Source organism: Protopterus annectens, chromosome 2.part2 (genome assembly GCF_019279795.1).
Source record: "Protopterus annectens isolate FY-2018-M chromosome 2.part2, PAN1.0, whole genome shotgun sequence".
Taxonomy (NCBI): domain Eukaryota; kingdom Metazoa; phylum Chordata; order Ceratodontiformes; family Protopteridae; genus Protopterus; species Protopterus annectens.
The window spans coordinates 474,658,884-474,683,578 of record NC_056730.1 but is presented as its reverse complement, the minus strand read 5'-3'; the positions used below and the strand labels follow the sequence as shown (position 1 = coordinate 474,683,578).

At 41.2% G+C, this 24,695-nt stretch overlaps 1 protein-coding gene across 3 annotated transcripts in view; it reads left to right on the top strand.

Annotated features, from left to right (window-relative positions):
• The window catches only part of POC5 (POC5 centriolar protein), a 1,778,414-nt gene that overhangs the window by 302,156 nt on the left and 1,451,563 nt on the right, over nt 1-24,695 (top strand). For all 3 annotated transcript variants that reach the window (XM_044063961.1, XM_044063962.1, XM_044063960.1), the window contains exon 3: nt 10,985-11,104. In XM_044063961.1, the coding sequence (XP_043919896.1) occupies nt 10,985-11,104 (120 nt within the window). The remainder of the gene's footprint in view (nt 1-10,984; nt 11,105-24,695) is intronic.

Below are 24,695 nucleotides of genomic sequence, written 5' to 3'. Positions count from 1 at the left end.
TGGCATATTGGGCATAAGGGACATCTTGTGCCATCATCATCAGAGTCACTCTCCTATGAGGATGAATGAGATGAAGGGAGCATGTCATCTGGGCTAAACATGTCTGGCCCGTAATACTCCTCCTTCTTATTTCATACTAGGGGCATTCGGTGTATTTTCTGATTTCTATGTAGATTAGTTCTATGATGCGGGAATAATTTCCTGGTGTAACAGGGCTAATGTAAGGGACTCGCATTCTATTAGAAGCAGAGGTGGGAGTTGCCTTGGCTGATGCAAGCTGAGCTCTACATTTTTCCCTACGTCTCTGTTTTTTTCAAAGAAGCAGGAACGTGTGTGGTGGTTGTCCATTGAGTAAGGAGGGGGGTGTTAGGACTCTTTTATGGGAGGTGCTGAAGGAGATGGTGGGAAATGTACCAGAGGTAGCGGTGGATGAAAGTCATCGTCCGACTCCTCCCTGGTTTCCTGAGTGACCTTCAGCTTCTTTAATTCTTGTACTGGATAAAAAGCAGTGGACTTCATCTGCTCCTCACGTTCTGGGACTATTTTAGTGACTGACTGACTAATTGGGTAGTTAATTTTTCTGTATTATCTTTTAAACTCCTAACAACTGCCTCTTGCTCCCTTTCTTTATATTCTTGCACCCAGGAGTTAAAGGCTAACCAGCAGCCCAGAGGGATTTTTCTACCCTTTTCTGTAAGCCGTTTTTGCAGATTATTGAAAACGTTGGTGTTAAGACTACCTCCTTCTAATTTACTGAAATTTTCATTAGTTTTTACCAGGAACGTACATGCATACAACATTCAGGTGAATATTTTTTTTAAACATTTGTCCTGCAGGAGTACCTTTTTCAGGATCGTTTACAAAATTTTTCACACTTGTGCCCATTTTTGCGAATTTGCAAAGAAGTCTCTGCTACTATCAAAAATGTAAAAAGAAAATCCACTCACATACAAAAAATAATTAGCCTGAAAACCCCCTGTCAGTCTACACAGATAAACTCAGTCATACTTAAGTCAAAATTTCTAAATTTGCGAAGACAAAGGAAAACATTTATCACATTGTCAACTACAAATTCTGCCAAAAGAGGAACGAAAGAAAATGTGCAGTTTTGAACTGGTTCCACAGGCAAAAGAGATAGCAGAAAACCTACGTAGGGCCCTTTAATCATCCATTTGTATGTGGCCACAGCTCCCAGAGTCCGAGAAGCTGAGTCACAGCACCAACTTTTAAGGTCAACAATAACAGAGTCCAGTCTCTTGGTAGCAGTTCAAAATCTATATTTCACATATGCTTGTGGGAGACAGTTTCAGGAACAGAGTCTCCCCGAAGTATACAATTTCCAAGCTTGTATACCTTTTAATATGCAGCATCAGCAGTAGTTAAGACAAAGAAATGCAATACTGACCAGTCATCTTTGGACAAGTTTCAAAACCTATATGTTTAACACAATAACATCCCTGTTACTAGGCTAGGCATATTTGTACACTGACCAATTAACTTTGTATACATCTTTGAAACTAGATCATACCGGCCCCTTGTTGCTTAGGTTTCAGGCAGAATAAGTAACCGAATAACTCAGTACAATTAACTCACCCTTTTCAGCTGGGCGAATCGTCACTGTTCTATCAGTTTCCAAGTTTTTTATTTCTCTTCTTTGAAAGAAATGCTCTCTGACCCTGAAGTATATAAATGTATAGATAGAGGCCATCACTGTCATTCATGAAAAAGTTATTAATGCATTACTTGCATGTGTGAATCACAAGAGACATGTTTAGATATTTATGGCTGAATTTCCTTTGGTACCCACATTTCAGGATTTACCTAAAATACATGAAGAACCGCTAAGGCCACCGTTTAGACCGATAGTGGCTGGTTGACGGAGCCATTATCTATATATATATATATATATATATATATATATATTGAAAAACAATTAAAACAATGAAATGTGTGTATATATTGAATGATAGTAAACAGTTTTTACATGACCTGTTTGATTCTACTAAGGGCATGTATACATCACAAGACTATAATGGCAACACTTGGTGTGAAGTCACTATTCACTATGATCCCTAATGGTGAAGGGATTACCATGGTGAAAGATTTTTTTGATGCGACACGTAATATATGATGAGACATGTTGACCTCCTTTGTTATCTTTTAGATTTAGTGCTAGAGAGCAATGTCTTTGTCTTTGACAATGAGTATTTTTTACAGGTGTCTGCTTTAGCTATGGGCACACCTTGTGCCAATAGCTATGCCAACATCATTATGGCTGAGTGGGAAGCAAATACTGTTTTTGGTCATACTTTGGCAAATACATCTTTATGTCTGTATAGACATTTTGTGGAAAACCTCTTCATTTAATGGGAGGGTAAAGAGGTCGATCTACTATTGTTTATTGAACACTTAAATACTAGTTGTAGTTTTCTGAAATTTATGAGTCAATATTCCAGAGAAGTAATAGATTTTCTGTACATTAGACTTATAATGAGAATTTTCTACATATTAATAGTTTTAGAAAAAAATTGCCAAGTGGCAACTTATTTGCATAGAACAAGTATACACCCCCAGCATGTGTTTCGCAACGTACTGAAAGGGCAAGCTTATGAGATGATCTAGACTTAGATAGAGATACACATTTTGAAACTGAATTAAAACAACTAAAAAGAGATTCTGAAGGCAGGGGATATGGTAGTAAGGATGTTGTCGAGGCATGTCATTATGCTAGACATGTTAGAAAGGACAGGGCAAAGCCATACTATTCAAACAGGGGGAAATGTAATATTAAGCAACAAATGAGGCATACTAAAGTAGCAGTGCCACTCACTTTTACGAGTGACAATCAAGCATTAAGGGGGATACTAGAGAATAATTGGCATACCTTACAGGTCGATAGAGAGATGGCAGGTTTAGTAGGTGAAAAGCCCTTCTTAGTTTATAAGAATACTAGATCTCTTAAAAGGATGTTATGCTACCTTAGAAGTAGTATAGGTATGAAGTTACAAAAGCCAGTCAGAGGAACTAGGAAATGTATAAAGTGTAATTTTTGCCAATACATTTTTGAAGGTGCAGATTTTGTCCATCCTGATACAGGAAGAAAGTTTCTCTTTAACATAGTGGCTGATTGTAACAGCATGAATTTAGTGCATTTAGCCCGGTGTGCTCTCTGCAGAGCATTCTATGAGGGTAAAACCAACAGAAGGCTAAGAGATCATCAGGGACCATATGTACTGTTTGAAAAGAGAACAAACTTATAATGCTGTTGCCAAACATATTTTATCTTGTGGAGTTGAACATCACTTTCAGTTTAATGTACTAGAAATAGTTAGAGGATGTCAGGATGGGTGACATCAGCTCAAGAACAGAGGAGAGAGAGCTTGACTGGGTAGTAAGACTGGGGGCACATATAGGACAGGGTTTGGATGACCATCTTTCCATTGTTCCCAAGTTGAAAAATAGGAGATTGTTAAAATGAACACATGAAATAAATTGGTGTTCCTATCAGATAGTCAGACTTATGCAAGTTCGAACCTCATATGGTCAGACCATAAGTTCGAATTTGCAGAAGTTTGAGCGTTTCAATGGAAATCTCTGTAAGGGGAGGTTTCCGTTTTGTTCAATGTGGTGCAGTCTCTGAATTGGTATATTTAAGTAGTGGGGGGTGTGGGAGGTTGCAGGAGGGGCTTGCCCCCTGCTTACAACAGTTTATTTTGTTTTCTTTTCTTTTTTTTTGCTTTTTATCCATAGTCGAAGTATTTTAACTTCGAGCAGGATGGTTTGAACATTCCGTGTTCGAAGTTATTAAACTTCAACTATGTAATATAGACCCAATAAATTGACATGACTGAATTCTATGATACTAGCTCTACTTTACTTTATTTTAATTCTGTTATTTCATGCTTATTTTATATGCATCTTAGATGTATATTTTATTGTGAGTGCTTTAATGGTGGGGAGGCGCTTTGAGTATAGGATTGATTGTGATTTTGTTCATTTGCAATTTGACCATTTGCATGAGTATAAAAAGGGGGGCTGAGTCTACCTGTTTATGGTCTGATGAAGCAAACAGAAGTTTGTGAAAGCGCTTACCTGTTGTAACTTACTTGCAGTAAAGGGATTTTATCTGGAAATAAGACGTGTGGATTTATAACTTGACTTGGCTTGAGACTGTGAACATTCTGTGGATTTATAACTTGACTTAGCTTGAGACTGTGAACATCTTGCCATAGCTGCTTCGATATTTGGTTGCATTCATAAATATATTATTATGCAAAACACAATCCAACATACAACACAATAATTCAACCGTAGATGTACTAAAATCGCTGTGGGCAGTCAAAAATGCCTGCACTGATTTGACTCCATACTCATTTGAAATAACTGTAAAATTCCCCAAAGCAGGCAGAAGACAGCCCGATATGCAGCTAAATCAAAAAACTTGATGAACCAGCAAGTAATCGTACCAAAAAACTTTATTACAGAGAAAGAAAGTTACCGCTTTCACGGTAATACCATACCGCTTCTCCAGACAAACATGAATGGTGACAGAATAACTTGTATGCAAATGACATAATCTCAGACAGCTTAACAGTCAATAAAACAAACATGTTTATTACAGCTTAACAGTCAATAAAACAAACATGTTTGTTTTATTGACTGTTAAGCTGTTTGAGATTATGTAATTTGCATACACGTTATTCTGTTGTCATATTGACCAAATCTCCTAGATCGCGAGCTCGGTGGTGGTGGATAGGCTTGTGCTTACTGGTACTCCCTTTCCAATTTCCTAATTTTAATATTCCAAATTGTTGTAAGCTTATGGTCAATTGTATTGAAAACTCGAGTATGTTCAATTTTTAAATTCTCATATTGAGCATTACTAGTAATAATCTTATCCAATTCATTCACCTCTAATAATAAATTGTCAGTAAGCTTAGAGTTGCCTTACGACAATCTCCATTTACTCACAGCCCATCTGATCGAAAAAGTTTAACGGCTCCTGATGTAAAGGTGAATTGTTCTCCATACTGGTCGGAAAGAGCCACATCCTAAGGCACTTACGTACTGTCCGAACTTTGGTGGACTTCAAAAAAATAAGCATTTTTGAGTTGTAACTTTTTTAGTTTAAATAACTTGTAATCCATTCCGTCCAAGTATTCATAAATATCCAAGACCTTGGAGGGGGGGGGGGGCTACACCTCCATGAAAAAGGGGGGAAAAATCCTGTATCCAATCCTGAAGTATCAGCACATCACCGACATGGGGGGGGGGATACCTTATCAAATTTGTATTACCAGTGGCAAAAACGTTAGTAGAATAGTTATTAAACTGCAACAAGTTAAGTTTCAGTTTGTAAAACAGCATTACTGTTCATTCCAACAGTGGGTGTGGAAACATGTTATGTGGCAAACTCGTCCAGTCTTCGTGACAGCTGTTGGATGAGTAGGGTCAGATTACCCACTTGGTTAGCCAATTTCTCAGTCGTATTTCCCAACAATAACAAATGCTGAAATACCATCGGTGGCCATGTAAACCTCTCTTAACAACCAAAAGAAAAAAGAAACCAAATTAACAAACCAATGTAAAAAAGAAACAGGAAGGGTTACACGGCACAGAAACGGATCAAAATCACTTTAATGAGAAATACAAATAAATGCTTTCATTTTGAACATTAAAAAACATCTTCAGATATTAAGCCACAAATATATATGCTTCTAAAATCATATGACCAATACACAACCTATCAGATAGTTTAATACCACACACCCACACAACCATCCCTTAAAGAGCCATGTAGACTATTGAAACCTTACTATGCTATAAAGTGTAACAAATGCATCTTCCATCCTCCTATATGTTAAACTTTTAGCTTTCAATTAATCACTCAAATATGGGACAAAATAATAAATGAAGTATGAACCTATAATGAAAAGGCATATGTAAAAATTCATTCCATGTAGAAATATACTTCATCTTGTCCCTGCCTTTAATTTTAAAATAGGAGCAATGCTGGCTTGTTCATTAAGACCCAGCCAGCAGTAACCATTCCATAAACTCTCTCAGTGGATCTCCTTAATTTCCAAATGCACCTTCCATGCCCCCCCCCCCCCAGCTTCTTGTTTAACTTGCTCTAGGGCCACGAGCTTGAAGGTATGATCTGGATATTCTGCTGTGTGTGTACAGCACATTTGTACTTTTATTTTTACGCATTTCAAACAGGTGCTCATATATCCTTTCCCAGAGCCTCCTTTCAGTCTGGCTAATCTAGAAGCCATTGCATTGTTGACACAGTGCCACATATACTGTTCTGCTATTACAGTCCATTCTAAAGGACATCTTGAGTCTGTATGTGTACACAGGTGCCAGCTATAGACCTAGTCCCGAAACATGCATAAGAAGTAGCAATTTCTTTAGTAACCTGCTCTTTAAATACCAACTAACACTTTCTGGCAGAAGGCAACACATCAGCACATCCAGGCCCTGGCATATGCTATTTTTGGTGGGGAATAAGGCTATATGCTGCATGTTGCACAGTAAATAAGTTATAACCACAGACAGATGATTACCAAGCCTCAGAGCAAAGACCGTATTGAAAAATAAAGGATACCTACTGCTGCTCTGAATATCATCCATCTTGTGGTGCTCCAACCTCTTTGCTAGAGCTCTGGCACCTGTAACATAGCCACTCTCATTCTCCTGCATCTACGTATCCATTGGGGAAAAAAAAGAGTTAATTATAGTATATGCAGAAACAACATGGCTTTTTAAAGCCAGTAGTACTGAAGCATTTACACTGCCAGGGAGTCTAAACTGCTTTTACCTTCATCGGTCCATTGGCTGTTACTTTACTGAAATTGTGTCTGTCCATCTTGGTACCCTTTTAGAAAGAATTAGGAAATCACTGAAAAGGGATGTAAGGAGTCTTCTGAAGAACAAGATAAAATTTGCTCATTATTCACTTGAGAGCCAAAACGGTTGATAGTACTCTGCCCCTGCCATGATTCATACTGTGGAGTGCACAAGTGATCGGCAGGAGCATATCAGTAGAAATTGTCTGAGGAAAGATAAGGGAAGTAGAATTTTTTTTCTGTCCAGTATGTAGCCAATCTCTCCTAGGATCTCAGAGATGCCCAGAGTATTCATGGACCACTTTTGTATGTCAGTAACTGATCACAGCAACATAAAACAAGAGTTATTGGTTATGAGCACCTTTGTAGGCTGCAAGGACAATAAGGAGACTCGGCTCTTTGTACTTGTGCTGTATGTGTCACATTCTAGCAGTTTACAGGTTGTAGTGCAGACATGAATGAGTTAAAAAACACTCCAAATATGTTATGCAAAGAGTTCAGTGAATTAACAGGGAAATCCATGTTGTCCTGCATACCTAATGAAGTTATACATGTTTGAATTTCACAGACCTAATGAAAACAGTCAATATTTTAGTGAAATGTTTTACAAGTTAATAGGCATGGCACACATTTCTGTCGATCCAAAGTGCACCCAGATAGAGTGAGCAATGAAATCATGAAGAAAATCTGAGTGTTGTGTTTCCCTTTGATACTTACTGTGAATATAGAATGTTACCTGTAGTGCACAATTTTTATTATTAAATTCAGTATGTGTTGTAACTGTGAATTATTGTTCCCTGTTTGTTGTATTGTCTCCTGTTGCTCCAATGAGACAGGTTCATGAATGAAGAGTCTGGTGACTAGTCCACTTTACCCAGTTATCAGACTGAAGTAAACAAGTAAATGTAGGCCTAGATTCTAAGCATTTCCTCTCTGGCACACTGCAGCTACCATAATAGAAGTCGGAACATGTTAGAAATCTAGCCTTTCTCATGGAGTGCTGGGCTCAGATCATCTGTCTCCAAATGTCCTTGATTTCATTACTACTGCTGTATATATCCTTGATTTGGTGTATTTCATGACCTTTTGAAATTGACCACAGTTCTTAAACCCAAGCTATGTCATTCAAAAAACTCCGGACACACACAGACCTATCCTAGTCTTGCCCTGACCAACAACAATATTGGAAAAAGGCCCAGCTGCATGACAGAGGGATGATGAAGCCCTGACTATGCCCAGGATGGCCTACATTTGATTAATTTCTTGGGTGCTGTAAGAGCTGGGCAGAGGAGGAAGGAAATGAGCAGCCGGTGCTGGCTCATACATCCTGAGCAGAGGGACTGGTGATTTTGGTCTAACAGTTATCACCATGCAGGTAGAGGCTTGCAGCAGTGAATTAATAAGGCCATAGACCAGAAGACATGAATTTTGTCCAGCTAAGCCAGTGATTGTAGCCCTTTTCCTCCATACATGTGGTAGAAAAAACACATGTATAGGAGAATGCATATCTGGGCCTTCCATGATGGATGTGGGTGTTAGTCACCGGGAGCCTAGTGGGTTGGTATCAGCTTTCATGTTGAGTGGAAAGAAAGGTGTAATAGATCTCAAGGAGGTTGTCTGCAGACAGCAGGGAACACTCCTGAAGATGGAAAAATCTTGGTATTGTTGCATCTTGGTGAGAATAAACTCCCTGATCACAACTGCTTAGTAATTCATATGTATAATTTGTTTTTGCAGGCAGTGCTCCCCTACACTCCTTTGTGGGGGCTTGAGGCACCCCCCACACCATCTGAGCCTGAGCATTACATATACCATGGCTACACCAGTAGAAAGAGAAGTACGTGAAAACCAATAAATTGTTGTCAGTATACACTTACAAACTTCACAAGCAGCGATTTCCTATAGAAAACTGTGATCTTGGAGAGTTCAACATTGGTGGATTGAACATGACCGTATTGAATTTTATCCAGTTTGCACTTTCATTGTAGAGATGACTAAAATACTTTTCACAACTTCAACAAAATCTCTTATTGCAACTTTTTCTTTAAAAGTAAATAAAAATGAGTTTCACAAAGGGTAGATCACTACTGCTTCACTACATGTTTTTACAAATTGCCTGTGTAATGAAATGGGAGATAACCATGTAACCAGCACCATATTCATATGTCTAAGAGAAAATTTTGATAGTATGACATTCTTTGATGCTGCAAGTACTACATAGTCTTGACCTGGCACTGCATGTAGTCACTGTATTCATTCCTATCTGGTGGAATGTGCTTTTATGTTTAACTTCTCTCTAATGCTGCAGTGAGAAATTTGCATTCATGACCTGAAGGGTATCGCCTGCTGAAAAAGAGCAGACTAGATGACTGTCCTCAACCTGTGGCCAGTTCCCATTCTTATCTAGTGTTCCTGAATCAGTAATATTACGGAAAGTGCCACAGTGGTTCAGCACTTAGCATTGCTGCTTAACATTAATCAGTTCTGTAGTTCATTTCTTGCTGGAGTGCCTTCTGTGTAAAGCCTGCAAGTCCTATTTCTGCATGGATTTTCAGTAATTTCTTAGGGTTTTTTTGTACACCTCAAAGGCATGCCATATGTTAATTGGCAACCCTCTAGATTATCCATAGGTGTGCTTGCCGTGTTTGACAGATTGTAGTTATGTATGCCATCATAGATTACTATTATATTTTATTTTATTTAACATTTGTTGACCGGGAAAGTCCGACTAGGTTCCACAGATCCTGTTTTCAGCGGAGGCCCGGGGAGAAATGCCCCAGAAGCATGTCTTTAGAATGTGGGAGGAAACCGGAGTACCCGGAGGAAACCCACGCGAACGCAGGGAGAACATGCAAACTCCTCACAGAAGGCACCCCAGCCGAGAATCGAACCAGAGAACCTCTTGCTGTGAAGTCTTGTTTTGCTCCCACTGATTGGCAGGAGAGGCTGTAGCTCCTTCCCAACTCTGAATGTGATAAAATGGGTAACCACAGAGAATGAATAATCATACTCCTCGAACATTTACTGTTATGAGTGTTCTCGCAGCTGTACTGTCCCAAAAATATCTGTGGGGATGCGTATTACCCCACTGCCATATTCCTGTGTTTCAGTGGTCTGTTCAACTAGTATCAGCTGACATTTTTGTGCAAGTTGAGAAATGACCTATATAACTGTTTATGTTGTTGTTTATGTTTTCAACTATAATTGCTGAATGCATGGGGGGTTCTGCCATAGAGACAGAGGTGCAGTGCATGTTCCCTAGCCAGGTGAGACATTGACATGCACTGACAGGCGGCAGGCATGCCCTGTGCGTTGGAGCAAGAGATTTGTCAGAACTGTGCCAGGCTGGGGAGATTATAAGAAGAAATCTCAGTATTTTTTTAGTACAGAGATCATCATTGCAGATCAGCTGATATGGCAACACATATCTTGTAATAATTAATTTTCTCCGTTTGCAACTGCAATACAGTCTGACCCTTAATGATACAAATGCTTTTATGGGTACTTAATTGAACTGATTGGATGGGTGCAAATGGTCTGATTCAGATTTTAAAGAGGTCCTATACAAGTACTGGAAATATATTTGATGAAATAAGTGTGATATGCCAGCTTGTTTGAAAGTTTTTACTGTAATGTAATTCAAAATAGGATGGCACATTGGTACAGTGGTTAATATTACTGCCTCGCAAATCTAGGTTGCTTCCTTGTGTGTGAAATTTACATGTTCTCCTTCCATCCATTTGGGTTTTTGGTTTCAGTCAGCATTCTAAAAAAAATATTGATAGGTGCATCACTGCTTTATATATTGCTGTGTGTGTGTGTGTTCACACTTGACTTGCTCAAGACTGTTTCTTGCCTTATGTCTTGCTTGCCAGCATAGGCTCTATTGTCATTTGTTAAGGAATTGGATAAAGCCAATGTTGAAAATGTGCAAATGATTCAAACAGTATTGCTGTGTTGTATAGCAAATTAGTGTTTTCACTTTTTTGAGGGTACTTCTTAGGAAGAACTTTTTTCTAAGTTTATGTTGTAGTACTCTTCATAAATCATGACTTAATTTTCTGTCTGTGGCAGCATTAAATGTATAAAATTATTATTGGAGTTGTTGATAATGTACTGTGATTTTTTTTCAGGGGCAGATTTGGAGCAGAAGGAAGCAGATTATAGCTCTTTACTCAGACATCTGAGAGCATCAGAGGTGCTCACTGCTCCAGCATCCACATCTGTTTCCGCACCACCAAATCCACTAGAAGGTATAGCCTTGTTTTGTGCAGGTGCACTGCTTGCTTTAAAAGTAGATTGGGTTAACTATGTGGTGTGACTTCAGGGGCCTCCTGCATTGAGCAACTTTTGTGATTTCCTTTACTGATGTCCCATTTTTTTAAGTCATTTATGCCTATATTGTCTTTCCGTATACAGCAATAGCTCAGTAAGGTGTCAATACATTTTGTCGGGGCTGGCATTCTTGAGTGATTTGGCAGTTAAAAATAGGCATTATATAAAGTTGCAAACAAGAAAAAAACAAGGTGAAGGAAAACCAAAGGTCTGTAGCTCCAAAAAACACACACAAAAAAAAATGAATAAAGGTTTCACAGACCACCAGGCTAAAAGGCATAAATTCTTTATTGTGGAGAATAAACATTGGTGCTTTCAGGATGTACGCTTTTTCAGAAGTATAACAAAGTAAAAGTATTCCAGATATTTAAATAGTAAAATAACCAATCAACAAGAAAATACAATAAAACAATTAAACATTTAGATAAAAGGTCTGCGCTTACTGAGAATGGGCTTTAAAGGCACCACACCATTAAGTCCTGGGTACCTGCCTGCTCCTAATTCTGTTATCTTCTTGATTTCACAGTGCTCAGTATAATTAATCACATCACCTCCCCTAGGACAACTTTTTACTTGTTGCAAAGCCTGAAAATAAAAATGGTGTCCGTGGCACTTGACAGTTATGTGAAAAAGTACATTACGTTCATCTTGTAGGCTTATCGCAGAAAGATGTCTTAAAATTCTGTCCTTAAGTTTACAGTTTGTCTTGCCTACATAAAATGATGGACAACATGCACACTTGGCTACATAAACTATATTCCTCAAAACAGGTTACCAGTGCCTTAGGACTATAATTTTCCAGTTTCCTCGAATGATGTCCTGTACCCCAACTAACATCACTACTATAAGTAACATATAGATCAACTCTAATTTTATTATGCTTATACCTAGAGGCCCCAATAGTATTCCGAGTAATAGAATCTAACCTATTCACTACCCCTGCTGAGGAGTACCAAGGTGCTGCTGCTGTCTCTCCAGAGCACTTCACTGCATGTATTACATTGTTCACCTCTGTACGTGCATAATAGAGGATGTTATGTGATCCTATCGCGCCTACATTCTGTACTGATGGGCTCGGAGCCGATCCTCGGCTCCGACTCGGCACGCTATGCTATAGAGCGAAGCCTCTTATTGGCTGAGCTATTCCCTATCCCAGGATGCACCACCACTAATCCCCCAGATCTCGTTTGCCGCTTACAAGCTAGGACGTGGTCTCAAACTTGGCTGAGCTAAGTGCTGTTTTTTCTTAAAGTTTTCCTGTCAGGAAATTCTTTGTTCTTTACCCAAAAGCTGTTTTAACAGCTATCGTTGTGTATCAGTGTGTTTTTGGTAAAATTTTGTGGTAAATTTTGTGTGATTGATTAGGGAAAGGTTTCTGTTTAAGTTAGAGGGGCCTTCCCCTATTCTTTAGCGAGTTTTCTTATTTTTAGAGAGGTCAAGTACCTGTTTAAGTTAGAGGGTTCTTGGCCCTCCTTTTTGGTGTTTGTTGTACTTGTATTGTACTTGTTAATTTTGGCCTTTCGTTTAAAAAAAAAAAAAAAAAAAAAAAAAGGTTTTATTGTTAAAAATCTTTCTTTAGTGACATACATAGTACTTTTTTCTACTGATATAGTGAGTGGTTTACAGGCATTATGTCCAAAGAGCATAGACCCTCAGGATTCAAGAAGTGCACGAGGTGCAATTATAAAATGTCCATCACCGATGATCACTCCTCGTGCGTGTACTGTTTAGGCACCAAACACCTACAGGAGTCTTGCAGGGTGTGTCACGCTTTTTCCTCTAGGGTCCTCCAAGAGAGGAAGAATAAATTAATCTTGAAAGGGCTTATCAAACCCTCCTTTGAGGAGGCCTTATCTTCCTCTTCCTCTCCAGCTAAGAAAAAGAAAGCATCGGCTCCGACCAGCCCATCTGAACCGACTACTAAGAAATCTAGGCAGGCGTCTCCATCGGCTCCACGGACTTCGGAGCCGAGGGCGGAATGGTCTGCCTCGATACCTCCAGTCTCGACTCCTCTGGTTTCGGAGCCGATGGCTGGGGCTTCGAGAGGCGGGTCACCTTCATCGGCTCCACTGATTTTGGAGCCGATGAGGGTTGCCGGCTCAGACTCTTCCCTTCGCCGAAGCCCTCGGCACCGAGGGAAATTGTTTTGGAATCTCCCTCGGCACCGATACTGGTCGAGTCTATTCGGAGCCGGTCCCCCAGTCCTTCGGAGCCGATGGAGAAGTCGGTTCGGACCCGGTCGGTTTCCTCCCGATCTTCCAAGATGTCGGATTCGGACATCGACAGGGTGCTCCTAAGACTGTTTCAGTCTCCTGTATTTCAGAAATTAGTTTCGGCTCCAGCCCATTCGACTTCGGAGCCGATGGCCCACCCTGTAGTTCTGGTTCCTCCTCCAACAGCCTCGGCACCATTGGAGCTGGTGCTGGTGGAGCCGATGGAGGTTTTTGGGTCGGCTCCGACCCTTACTCCAACCCCGGCTCTCGAGTCGGAGTTCGGTACACGGACCTCCTCCGTCAGCCCCGGGGGGGACGCTTCGGGACCGATTCGGTTCCGAGCCTTCCTCTCAGTGCGTCTGCTGCGGGGGTACCGTCTACTGTCGTGGCCACGGGGGTTGGACCTTCCCAGGATTCTGGCGGTCCGGCCTTCAGGGCCATGAAGAGTGCGTTGGACAAATCTTCTTTGGCTACCTCCACGGTCTCACCAGCACCTTCCCTACATATGGAGACTGGGTCTTTGGTAGTCCCCCTGTCCGTAGACAGCGGAGCCCCGGGGCCTGAGGTCACCCCCAGTGGGGGTTCCCCCCCTCCTGGAGGTCCCTCTGAAGCTTCTTCAGAGGAATCCCCAAGGAAAAGACCATGCAAGAGGAAGCACGTAGACTCCCCAGATGAGTCTCTCACGTTGGACACCGATCTTGATGATGCAGAGGAGTACCCTAAGTCGTCCTCAGATGATGTCTCCTTTGCAGACATCTTGGAAGCCCTCAAACAACGAGGCGGCTGGCATTCCAAACCCCCTTCTGCTGACGAGTCGGTGTTCCTCAAGGCCTTCGGGGCTCAGCCCTCCACCTCCTGGGTGTCTCCGCCCTTCGACAAGCTCCTAGATTTGATCTGTCGAAGGGCGTGGGAACATCCAGACTCTGTGGAACCGGTGCCTGCTCGCCCAAATAAGTTCTTATCAGCACCCCCAGAGAAGGAGTTTTTGACCAAAGGTGTGGCTGTAGATGCCTTGGTGGTGGCATCTGCTACCCAACAAGATGTAGCAGAGGCTTCAACATCCGTCCATCCTCCTAATAAGGAGTCTAGGAGCATGGATCGGTACGGGAAGCACACCCTTAGTTCAGCGGCCTTTACCTTAAGGTCCCTGAACTATTTATCACACTTAACTAGATTTCAGAGGGATCTGATCAAGGAGCTTTCAGATACCCTCTTGGGTAACCTACCTGAGCAACTGGCCCAGACGGTTGGCTCTCAGTTGGCTACGCTGTCATCGATATCAAACTCGTCCATGAGGCTCATTTCATATGCGGCCGAGGGGGCGAGTAGAGCGGTGGGTACGGGTGTTGCTCTATGGAGGCAAGCCTGGCTCCGCCTGTGTCATTTTGCGGAAGCCTTTAAGTCTTCCTTTGCCGACGCTCCCTTTGATGGGTCCTCTTTGTTTGGACCCAAGGTAAAGGACACATTGACCCGCTGCGAGCAAGAAGGTAAGACTTTGACTGCCATAGGGGCACGATTTTCCACTCCCTTTCGGCCTTATCCCAAGGCTAAAAGAGGAGGGAAAATGTGGTTCCGTAAATCCCAGAAGTCTTATCCCTCGCAGCAGGACGATCCCCCTTCTAGAGGCAGAGGAGGGGGAAATTTTTCTGGAAGACGCCGTCCCAGAGGTGGCAGAGGGCCCCGCAACACTGGAGACCGCGAGTCCTTTCGTGGCTCTTCAGCCTTCCACAATCCCTGAAGGATTGCCCGACTGTGCAGCTCCGGAGCCAGTCGGGGGTCATATTTCAAGGCACCTAAAAGCCTGGGAAGGTATCACTCAGGACCGATGGGTGCTTTGAATCATCGGCGGAGGTTACGCCATCCCCTTTTCTCACTCCCCACCTCCGTCCAAGAAAATCCCGGACCCGCCACCCAGTCAACGGGAAATTGCAGCCTTAGAAGTCTCAAAGCTGCTTCAAAAAGGAGTCATCCAACCGATCCCCACAGACCAGATCGGATTAGGGACTTACTCAAGATTCTTTTTGGTGCCAAAAAAGACCGGTGACTTGAGGCCCATTTTGGATCTCAGCATCCTAAATCGTTCAGTCAAAAAGTCCAAGTTCCGAATGGTCACCTTACAATCCATTCTCCCACTGCTGGAGAAAGGTGTTTGGATGTGCTCCATAGATCTCAAGGACGCCTATTACCACATCCTGGTAGATCAGGCGTTCAGGAGACATTTGCGCTTCAGCCTGGGAGACAGTCATTTTCAGTTCTGCGCACTGCCCTTTGGTCTCACCACAGCCCCCAGGGTGTTTACCAAATGTTTGGCGGTCGTGACTGCTCACCTGAGGAGTCTAGGATTCCAGGTGTTTCTGTATCTGGACGACTGGCTCCTAACTGCCACCTCCAGGCATCTACTATTGCAGAACCTACAAGCCACAATATCACTAGGCACTTCCCTTGGAATCACCTTCAATTGGCCAAAGTCTGTGTTGCTGCCATCTCAGCGCATAAGGTTAATCGGAGTAGAAATAGACTCAAACCGAATGCGGGTCTATCTTCCTACAGAAAGGATACAAACTATACAGGCTCAAGTCCGAGCCTTGCTTCTCAGATCCAAAGCTCCAGCCAGGATGGTCCTGCAGCTATTGGGCTCTATGTCGGCCACTGTTCTTCTAGTCCCCCTAGCAAGATTGCATATGAGAATTCTCCAGTGGCTCCTTTCGACACAGTGGTCCTTTCAGGATCTCCCTCTGTCACCTCATATGGATCACGGAAACCTGCAAATGGGACCTTCGCTGGTGGCTGGTGCCCTCCAATCTGGATCAGGGACGACCCTTTGTTCCACCTCCTCCTATGACCACTTTGACTACGGACGCCTCCCAGATGGGGTGGGGGGGCATTCCCTGGGCAGGTCAGTCCAAGGCAAATGGCATTCAGAAGAGAGTCTCCTTCATATCAACATTTTAGAAATGAGGGCGGCGCTTCTGTCTCTACAAGCCCTCCACGATTACCTCCCTCAGGGCGTAATTGCCATTCACTCCGACAACATGTCAGTAGTCTGGTATCTGAACAGGCAGGGAGGGACCAGATCCTACCCGCTTTGCAGAGAGGCCATGAGAGTTTGGGAATGGGCAGTGGCGACCAGACGTTTTCTGGTAGCAACTCATATCCCTGGCAAATCCAACGTGATAGCCGACCGACTAAGCAGAACTATCCTCTCTCCTCCCGAGTGGTCTCTGAACGATGCAGTGACAACTCAGATCTTCAGCAGATGGGGAACTCCTTGTTGCGACCTCTTCGCAACCCGCTGAACGCGAAGTGCAGAAAGTTCTTCTCTCTCACTCCAGCTCCGGGGGAGAGTCCTATGGACGCATTAGCCCATCCTTGGCCCACCGGCTTGCTATCGCCTTCCTCCAGTTCCCTCCTTCCCAGAGTGATCCAAAAGGCGTCTCACTTGGGGAGCAAAATGATCTTAGTTGCCCCTTACTGGCCTCGTCAGGTATGGTTCCCCTATCTTCGGAAATATGCACTGGACGGTCCATGGTTCCTGGATCAGATCCCAGACCTATTAATTCATCAGTCGGGACAACTCCACCAGTCCCTTCACACTTTGAAGTTAACAGCTTGGCTCCTCCTCTTCCGACTATAGTCAGGAATCATACCTTAGACCCGGAAGTCATACATATCTTATCATCGGCCCACAAGTCTGCCACTAAGAAATTGTATACTAGCAAATGGAAGAGATTTACTATTTGGGCTCAACTCCGGGGTCTGGATCCCATCACTATTCCTGTATCGGAAGTCCTGAAATTTCTAACTTCCCTATTCAATCAGGGTTCTTCTGTCTCTACCATCAAGGTCCAATTGGCAGGTATTTCCAATTTTCATGAATCTATAAACCCACCTTTAATGAGCAACAGATTGTGTAAAACCTTCATGAAAGGTGCTGCACTTTTACGACCTCCGATTTCTCATCCTGCTCCTCCATGGGACCTCGATGTGGTATTACGTGCCTTAACCTCCTCCCCCTTCGAACCGGCAGCAACATGTGATTTGAAATTTCTATCTTGGAAAACTGCCTTTCTGGTCACGATTACTTCTGCCAGAAGGGTTTCAGAGCTTCATGCTCTATCTGTAAAACCACCGTACATGTTTTTTCACAAAGATGGAGTATCCCTCAGGCCTAATCCATCCTTTGTCCCTAAAGTTTGTTCCAGTTTTTGCCTGCAACAGTCATTAGAACTTCCAGTTTTCTTTCCAAAGTACTCAAACAAAGCGGAATACATCTTCCACACATTGGATGTTCACAGGCAATTGTGTTTTTATTTAGACAGGACCCAACAAACAAGGAAAACAGATCAATTGTTTGTGTCCTTCTCGGATAATAAATTGGGCAAAGCCGTCACAAAGGTAACTATTGCCAAATGGATCAGGGACTGTGTATTAGTCAAGCTTATTCCTCTTCTAATAAAGAGCTTACAGCCTCTGTCAAAGCTCACTCTACAAGAGCTATGGCTACTTCAATAGCATTCCATTCTAAGCTTGCCATTAGTGACATTTGTGCTGCGGCTACTTGGTCTTCCCCGCACACTTTCATTTCCCACTACAAATTGGATGTGGCATCTCGGGGGCGAGCTTCATTTGGTTCCACAGTGCTCAGGAGTGTGTCCAGTGAGCCACCCAGGAATTAGGTGCTAGGGACGCTGTCCCATCAGTACAGAATGTAGGCGAGATAGGATCACATAACATCTTTTAGTTATGTACTTACCATAACTTTAGATGTTTGGGATCCATCTCGCCTACATTCCTAATAACCCACCCTCCTTCCCCCTGCCTTGGAGATCAGAAGAGATCAGACGGTCCGAATTCTGTTGTTTCATCTTGAAACATCTGGCAATGTTATATAAACAGTGTGCATGAATGCGGACAAACAAGATCTGGGGGATTAATGGTGGTGCATCCTGGGATAGAGAATAGCTCAGCCAATAAGAGGCTTCGCTCTATAGCATAGCGTGCCGAGTCAGAGCCGAGGATCGGCTCCGAGCCCATCAGTACAGAATGTAGGCGAGATGGATCCCAAACATCTAAAGTTATGGTAAGTACATAACTAAAAGTTATGCACGTACTGAGGTGAACAATGTAATACATACAGTGAGGTGCTCTAGAGAGACAACAGCAGCACATTGGTACTCCTCAGTCGGGGTAGTGAATAAGTTAGATTCTATTAATCGGAATACTATTGGGACCTCTAGGTATAAGCGCACTAATAGAAAAGGTAATAAAAGTAGAGTTGATCTATATGTTACTTATAGTTGTGTGTTAGATGGGTACAGGACATCATTTGAGGAAACTGGAAAATCTTAGTCAGATGATTCCTTGAAGGATTTTGTGGGTGATTGCCCTTATTTTGTCTTCAGAAGGAATAAAAGTTTAAAAAAGATTCTTTGTGACAGATCTAACATGAACTCAAGCTCTGTTGGAAGGACAGGTACTTATCCCTGTCAGAATTGTAGAGCCTGTAAATATATTAGTAGAGACATTAATTTTATACATCCTTGTCACTAAGAAGGTTTATAGTCATAAGGCATTGGCAGCATGTGTTTCAAAGAATATAGTTTATGTAGCTAAGTGTGCATGTTGTCCATCATTTTATGTAGGCAAGACAAACTGTAAATTTAAGGACAGAATTTTAAGACATCTTTCTGCGATACGCATACAAGATGAACGTAATGCACTTTTTTCACATAACTGTCAAGTGCCATGGGCACCATTTTTATTTTCAGGCTTTGCAACAAATAAAAAGTTGTCCTACGGGAGGTGATGTGATTAATTATACTGAGTACTGTGAGACCAAGTGGATAATAAAATTAGGAGCAGGCAGGTACCCAGGATTTAATGTTGTGGTGCCTTTAAAGCCCATTCTCAGTAGGCATAGACATTTTATCTAAAAGTTTAATTGTTTTATTGTATTTTCATGTTGATTGTTTATTTTACTATTTAAATATCTGGAATACTTTTAATTTGTTATACGTCTGTACATCCTGAAAGCGCTAACATTTATTCTCCACAATAAAGAATTTTATGCCTTTTAGCCCGGTGGTCTGTGGAACCTTTATTCATTTTTTATTATATAAAGTTGCAGGGTATGAAAAACAGAATCACACTACGATTAAGCTAGGCTTCACTGCAAGATGGATATTGGCCACTGTTTGTCAATTGAATCATTTCAAATTTACGTTCATATATTCATAACTGGATGAATGAATAATTTTATAACTGGAGGAAATGCATATTAAGGGCAAAGGGAGGAATATCATGTTTTTTACTATGGAGAAAAGACTTGCATTGATAAAAATGATCTACCAAAAATATAATTTCATATACAGTCTTTGATTATACTTCCACCTAACAAAAAAAACTTAAACAGCTAAACTCAGTTTTACTCAAGTTTTTATGGTATCCCCCAGAAGCCTATAATAGCTTTAGATTGGCATATAAAAAGCTGGAAAGAAAGCGAGATTGGATTTCCTAACAGTGAATTATATGCTAAACTGGCTCTTATTAATATAGTGAGTCATTGGCTGAACTCTTCCTATACTTCAAATTGGAAATCGTTACATGAAACTGTTTTAATATCAGACATTGAATACAAGTCAAGTGCTGTTTTTTCTTTAGAGGTTAATAAAATATATTGGGTTGTAAAAGATTTTTGCATGAGTCCCAGAAATCCTTCTATATCCATCCTTGGTGTTAATTATATTTTAGGTATGTTTAGAAAAAGTAATGAAGAACAATTACTTGGTCAAACATTTATTATTTCTGATGTTTCCTATAGCCTGTACCAATGGTTGCTTGGAATCTTTTAATTCTAGTAAAATGTTAGCGCTTAAAGAAACTGATTTAAAATGTTGGTATCTGTTCCTAGATGGAAATAAACTACAGCTAATTATCTTTTAGCTAGATATAATATAAAGAAAAACAATTAGTTAAATATACACATTTTTAAGGAATTTATTACAAAATACAAATTATTTCAAATATGAATACAAAACCCTTGCCAAAAATATTAAAATTTGTGTTTACTATTAATAGTGTGGGGATCAAAAATAGGTTTTATATATCAGTAATTTATAAGATTTTAAGAGCTGAATTTTTAGTTTTGATTCATCTTATTCAGAATAATCAACAAAAATTAATAATGAAATGTTCTCAGAAGATGATAAAAAAATATCTTTCAAATCTATAAATAACACCACCTTTTTACTTTACTGGAGAATATTTACATGGAAATAATATTTACATAGAAGGTTAACACCACATAAAATTACATTGATTTATAAGGAAGAGGAAATAAAATGTTGGAGGTGTGATGAGATTCTAGATGCAAATTGGTTGCACATGATTATTGAGTTTAAGGTGGGTTGTACAAATTTGGGAAGAATTTGGAAAGTTTGCTAGGGCATTATGGACTGATAACTGTAATATTACAAATTGTTTTTTATTCAGTAAACCAATTCCAGATGTTATTCCAAAAACACAAGTGCCTCTTCTTTGATCAATTCTGGCTATTGCTAGAAAAGTCAACACAATGAATTGGAAAAGCAAAAATATCCTCTCTCTTAATGAATTCATCTGTATAGCAAAAAATGTATATAATAAGGAATTGCAAACTATATGTAATAGAACAAACAGCATCACACACACATGTTTATCTTGGCAAAAACTTAGACTTAATAGAAAAATATTAATGACTTTGCACAATATAAACCTTTGTTATGGACTTAGTTTTGTTTATGGTTGTTTTTTTTTCTCTTTTATTAATTGATTCTTGTATATTGTTGATCTTCTATTTTAAATTTTCATTGAGGTAAAACCTAATAAAAAAGTTTAAAAAAACAAATATCCTGATGGGGAAACAAAAAATTAAAGTTATGTACTCACCATAACTGTGCATCTGTGTTGTCCATTTTCAATTTTCCTCAACGTTTGGGTCTCTGATCCGAATTGGCCACATTTACAAGACTCTCTGATCCAACTCAAGAGCTCCTTCCTTTACGCACAGTGCCCCAGTCATCCTGATATACCTCGGATTGAGTTTGCTGCCTTATAAAGCCCTAGGAGTGATTAAACATAAGCATAGTCGAAGGATGAAAATAAGTCCCACATTTACCATAAGATTACTCCAGGAGATAAAAGGAAGGAAGAAGGAGGGTGGGGAGTTGAGAAAGAATGAAAATAGACAACACAGATGCACAGTTATGGTGAGTTTAATACTTTAATATCTGATGTCCTTTTCATTTGTTCTACATTGACTGATAGAGTCCTCAGCTATGTGAGCCTTGGGTGGCCATCATGGAAAAATATTTGAGTACTGCAGAACCAAAGGCACCTCTGCTCCTGGAAGTCAAACCCAACTTGTAAAGAGCAATAAAGGTATAAGGATTAGGCCAGGTGGCTACTGCTATGCAGATGTCATCAGTAGAAGTTCTAGACCAAAAGCTAGATGCAGTAGCCATGGACCTGGTAGAATGTGCCTTAGGAAACCTGGGTAGAGATGGACCTTGCTGACTGTAAACAAAGGAAATGCTATTAGTAATCCATTTGGCCAGGGCAGTTTTAGAAACTGGTGAACCCAGTCTATTTTGGGAGAAAGAGACAAACATTTGTTCTGACTGGAGATAAAAACATAGTTGCCTATGTACATCTAAAAGATGTAGCATGTATTTTCCTTTAACAAAGTTGGGGAAAAAATAGGCACACTAATAGCTTGACTAATATTTGTTTTGGAGACTACTTTAGGCAAAAAGATGGACTGGTCCGTAAGGTAACCCTGTCTTTCTAAAAAGTAATATAAGATGATTTGGAAGAGAGAGCCTAGAATTCAGAAACTCGTCTTGCAGATGTAATGGCTCCCAGGAAAGTTGTTTTTCATGATTAAAATGTTAAATCAGACTTTGCTGATGGTTTAAAGGGTTGACTAGTTAACCATTCTAGCACAACTGTCAAATCCCAGGGGGCGATGGATGCTTCACTGAGGGTGTAAGCAAAAAAGTACCTTTTAGAAAGGCCTTGCACAACTTTGTAGATGCTGATGAGGAAGCATTTTCTTCTGAATGAAAATTAGAGATGGCTACCAACTGCACTTTGGTATTATAAAAATTTGCTCCCTCTTGAAACATAAATGCTAAAAATTCTAGGACAACAGAGATAGGAGTGAAAGGGTTGCATTCCCTCTGAAAAGGCAAGTAGAGAATCTTTTCCTTTTTTTAGAGGCCTTATGGGAATATAGAAGAAATCTGTCAGACTGGGGAGGAAAGCCTGGACTGTCTAGCTCTCAGTAGAATTGAAGAAACCATGTGGTCATCTTTGAGGCCTGGAATGTCTGGATGATCCATACTGGAAGGACGCGAAAGCAGGCCTGGACTGGGGTCCAGTATCCATGCAGGATAACAAAGGTGAAACCAAAAGAAGGGGAACTGCACTTGGCAAGGTCAAAATTGGGCAATGAGGATAACCATGCTCTTCAGCCGAAGCACCTTCTGTAAGAATTTGGGAATCAGAGGTATGGGGGATAAGCATAAAGGAGACCAGAGGGCCAAACATGGACTAGAGCACCTCTCTGTGACTCCCCCTGAGGGAGGATTAGGGCAAGGAACCTGCTGCACTTGTTGTTTTAAGGAGATGCAAAGAGGTTGCTGCAAAAATCCTCTCCACCTCTGAGAGACCACTCCTGAGACACCAGAATGGACCTGCTAAGTTTAAACGCTAGAATGTTTGAACTTCCCCAGTATGTGCATTGCCATAAGAAAGCAGAAGAGATCACCCATTGCCACACTCTCATTGCCTCTCAACAAATGGGATAAGATCAGGCTTGCCTCTGTTGATTTACTGAACCACAGACAGGTCTGTTTTGTATCGCAGTCATCCCAAGAGAAAGAATATCATGGAAGGCCTGCAATGCTAGGAGGACTGCTTTCATCGTTAATGTGTAAATTGGTCTTTTCTGAGGATCAAGTGCCTTATAGGTTCATAGGTAAGTACTAGGCTATTGGCCCTGGGGCCATACAAGCCTAGCCAAAAAGGTTCCCTGGCTTTTGCCACCCAAGAAAATAATTTTCCTGTGCACCTGTCAAGCAGTGCTGCAGAAGTGATCCATGGGTTGAATTTGTTATTTTCCATCCAGTCGTCAAGGTTTTTCTTAGAGGGCCAATGAGTAGCTTTGCTTGACAGGAATGGGGAGTTTGTTTCAGAGCACAGGGAGTCTCTGGGACAGGAATCTATCTCTCCAGCATGTTCTGTTTATTGTGGTGACAAGGTGCAAGTCCATGGAGCATGTAGTACGGAGAGATTGACATTTCTTTAAGTGTAGCATGTCCAGCATGTCCAGCATCTCTGGGTTTGACATAGCTTTGTATGTTGGGCAGAGATCACCTCTGAGTAGGACGATACGCAACAGAATAGAGCTGGAGTTTTTTGAGACTGTCTGTGTATGGCATCTGTTTCATGCTGGTTAATCCTCTTAGTGAGGTATTGCTGTGGCCTTTCCAATTACATGTCAAATGGGGCATTATACTCTGATTGTTCCTGTCTACTCATCCCTCATTAGACCAATGACCTCCTTTTTTCTAGAGGAGAACCCTTTTCTGATGAGGTGTGCCACGTAGAAGGATTTCCTGACTACTATGACGATGTGGGTTATCAAAGGAGAGACTACTATCCACCCGTGTCTTGAGGTCTCTTATTACACTTTCAGTGTTTAGTGAGCTACCGCTTATGTGGTAGTTCATACGTACAGAGTTTTTCCCAAAGCGGATGACAATGCACTTTTTAGCATTGAGCTTGAGGCCATGACTTTAACACCAAGCATCTGTCTCTGGGAGGCCCTTTTGTAGAATGTCAACATCATTTGGTGATACTATTATGGCTCCCAGTTTGCAGTCATCTGTGAACTTTGATAGCCAAAGACCTTCTGTGTTGGCCTGCACTTCAGAGAAGTAGATGCCAAACAGGAGAGGACTCGGGACCGAACCCTGTGGTATTCCACTTGTCTGAAATCGGATTTGTAGTTGGCAACTATTACTGTTTGGGTTCTGTCAGTGAGCCAGTTGGTCACCCATTTTGTGACATAGGGGTTTATGCTCAGTTTAATGAGTTTATCAATAATTCCAGAGTGGGGATGGTGTTGAAAGCCTTGCCACGGTCAAGATAGACTGTGTGCACTACCTTGCCCACGTCTACGGCTCTCATGACTGTTTCAAAGAAGTCAGTCAGATTTAGTAGACATGATCTACCTTTTACAAACCCAAACTGA